The 1,477-nt window shown below is 43.5% G+C and overlaps 1 protein-coding gene across 1 annotated transcript; it reads left to right on the top strand.

Annotated features, from left to right (window-relative positions):
* Positions 1–422: 422 nt before the first annotated feature.
* Positions 423–787, top strand: SARC_15036 (hypothetical protein; the record flags this gene model as incomplete). The annotated part of the gene is made up of 1 exon (XM_014290834.1): positions 423–787. A coding segment is annotated over exon 1 (345 nt), but the record flags the coding sequence as incomplete, so codon positions are not given.
* Between the last annotated feature and the right edge of the window lie 690 nt (positions 788–1,477).

Below are 1,477 nucleotides of genomic sequence, written 5' to 3' on the forward strand. Positions count from 1 at the left end.
ATATATTGATATAGGTTTATAGAAATATAGATATCTATATATTTCTATATAGATACTGATATAAGCGTAATGGTCGACGTTGAGGAAGAATACGTTAAAGTCACCCTCATCATGTCCCTCCAGTGTGTTTTTATCATTACCTAGTTTGCGTTTTTGTTTACGCTGGCTAATTATTAATGTTTCTGGTCTATCATTGTTTATTGTGGTATCATTGTATCTGCATATACTCAGTCACTTACTCACATACTTGGCTGCCAGCATATCCATGTACCTGGATACTACGTGTATATACAATGATAGTCGCGTCATCGTCAACAATCACTGCCTGGGCCAAACACAACAACATCCTGTATTCAATATTCGTAAACCCACTCCCACCTGCCAACAGTCACTTCAAGCGTAGTGCTGTATTAGTACGTCCCATTCGCTACCTCGTCACACGATGGCTTTGGAGAAGCGCCCGTTGACCGATACGGTGGAATCACATACGACCTCCGCAACGGCAACGGCAACTACAGCCACAGCTGAGACCACAAAGGCATCTGCCCCTGAAACTGGCTCTGCCGCGGGAGTTGCGACTACGGGAGTGACTGAGAAACCAGCTCAAACGGCAACCGCAAGTGGTACTTCAACTGACCACGCTCGGGGGAAGGCGTCTGAGAGTAAAACGACCGCCGAGGTCAAAACGGCAGAAAAACCCGCAAAAGAAACGGCAAAAGATGGTGCAGTAGGCGCCAGCACAGATGCACAGCCGCCTGCCAAGAAAGCCAAGACTGATAGTGCGAGGGTATGCGATTGGCACCTGAAATGGCAGTGCGCATGCATGCATCTGAGTCTCCACGTATATATGGAGATATATACATCAGTTATGATTTACTATATATCATATATGATTTACTACAGATATCATGTCTGTCTTACAATATATATAATGTTTTACAGTATGTATCTATTGATGCTTTCTCAGAAGCGCAGCTCGTCTTGTCCCGTAACTGGCACAAGGCTCGGACTACGGGTAACTATTTTTGCTCATACAGTCCGAAAACAGGTCCGCAAACATTGTTCCACTGTGACTGGTAGGTGTCCATACGTTTGTTTGCTGTATCTGCTTCTATGGGCGTGTCGTGTGTACATGACAACATTTTGAACGTATAGACTCTTGTGCTCCCATGTTAACACAGAACTACAGACGGGCAATATACATGCACGCATCCATACTGACACATACACGCATACACACAAGGCACAAATATACACACACATACACTTATCGCACAAGCACAGGTATATACGTAGACACAAATACACACACACACACGCATACACATAAGACACAAGCACACACACACACACACATATATATATATATATATATAACACTCACGCACAGGTATATACGTATACACACATAAATGCAAATACACACTCATACAAACTCACTCACTCACTCACTTCATTGCTCATCCAATCATCCATG

This window comes from Sphaeroforma arctica, assembly GCF_001186125.1.
Source record: "Sphaeroforma arctica JP610 unplaced genomic scaffold supercont1.5506, whole genome shotgun sequence".
Lineage (NCBI taxonomy): Eukaryota > Ichthyosporea > Ichthyophonida > Sphaeroforma > Sphaeroforma arctica.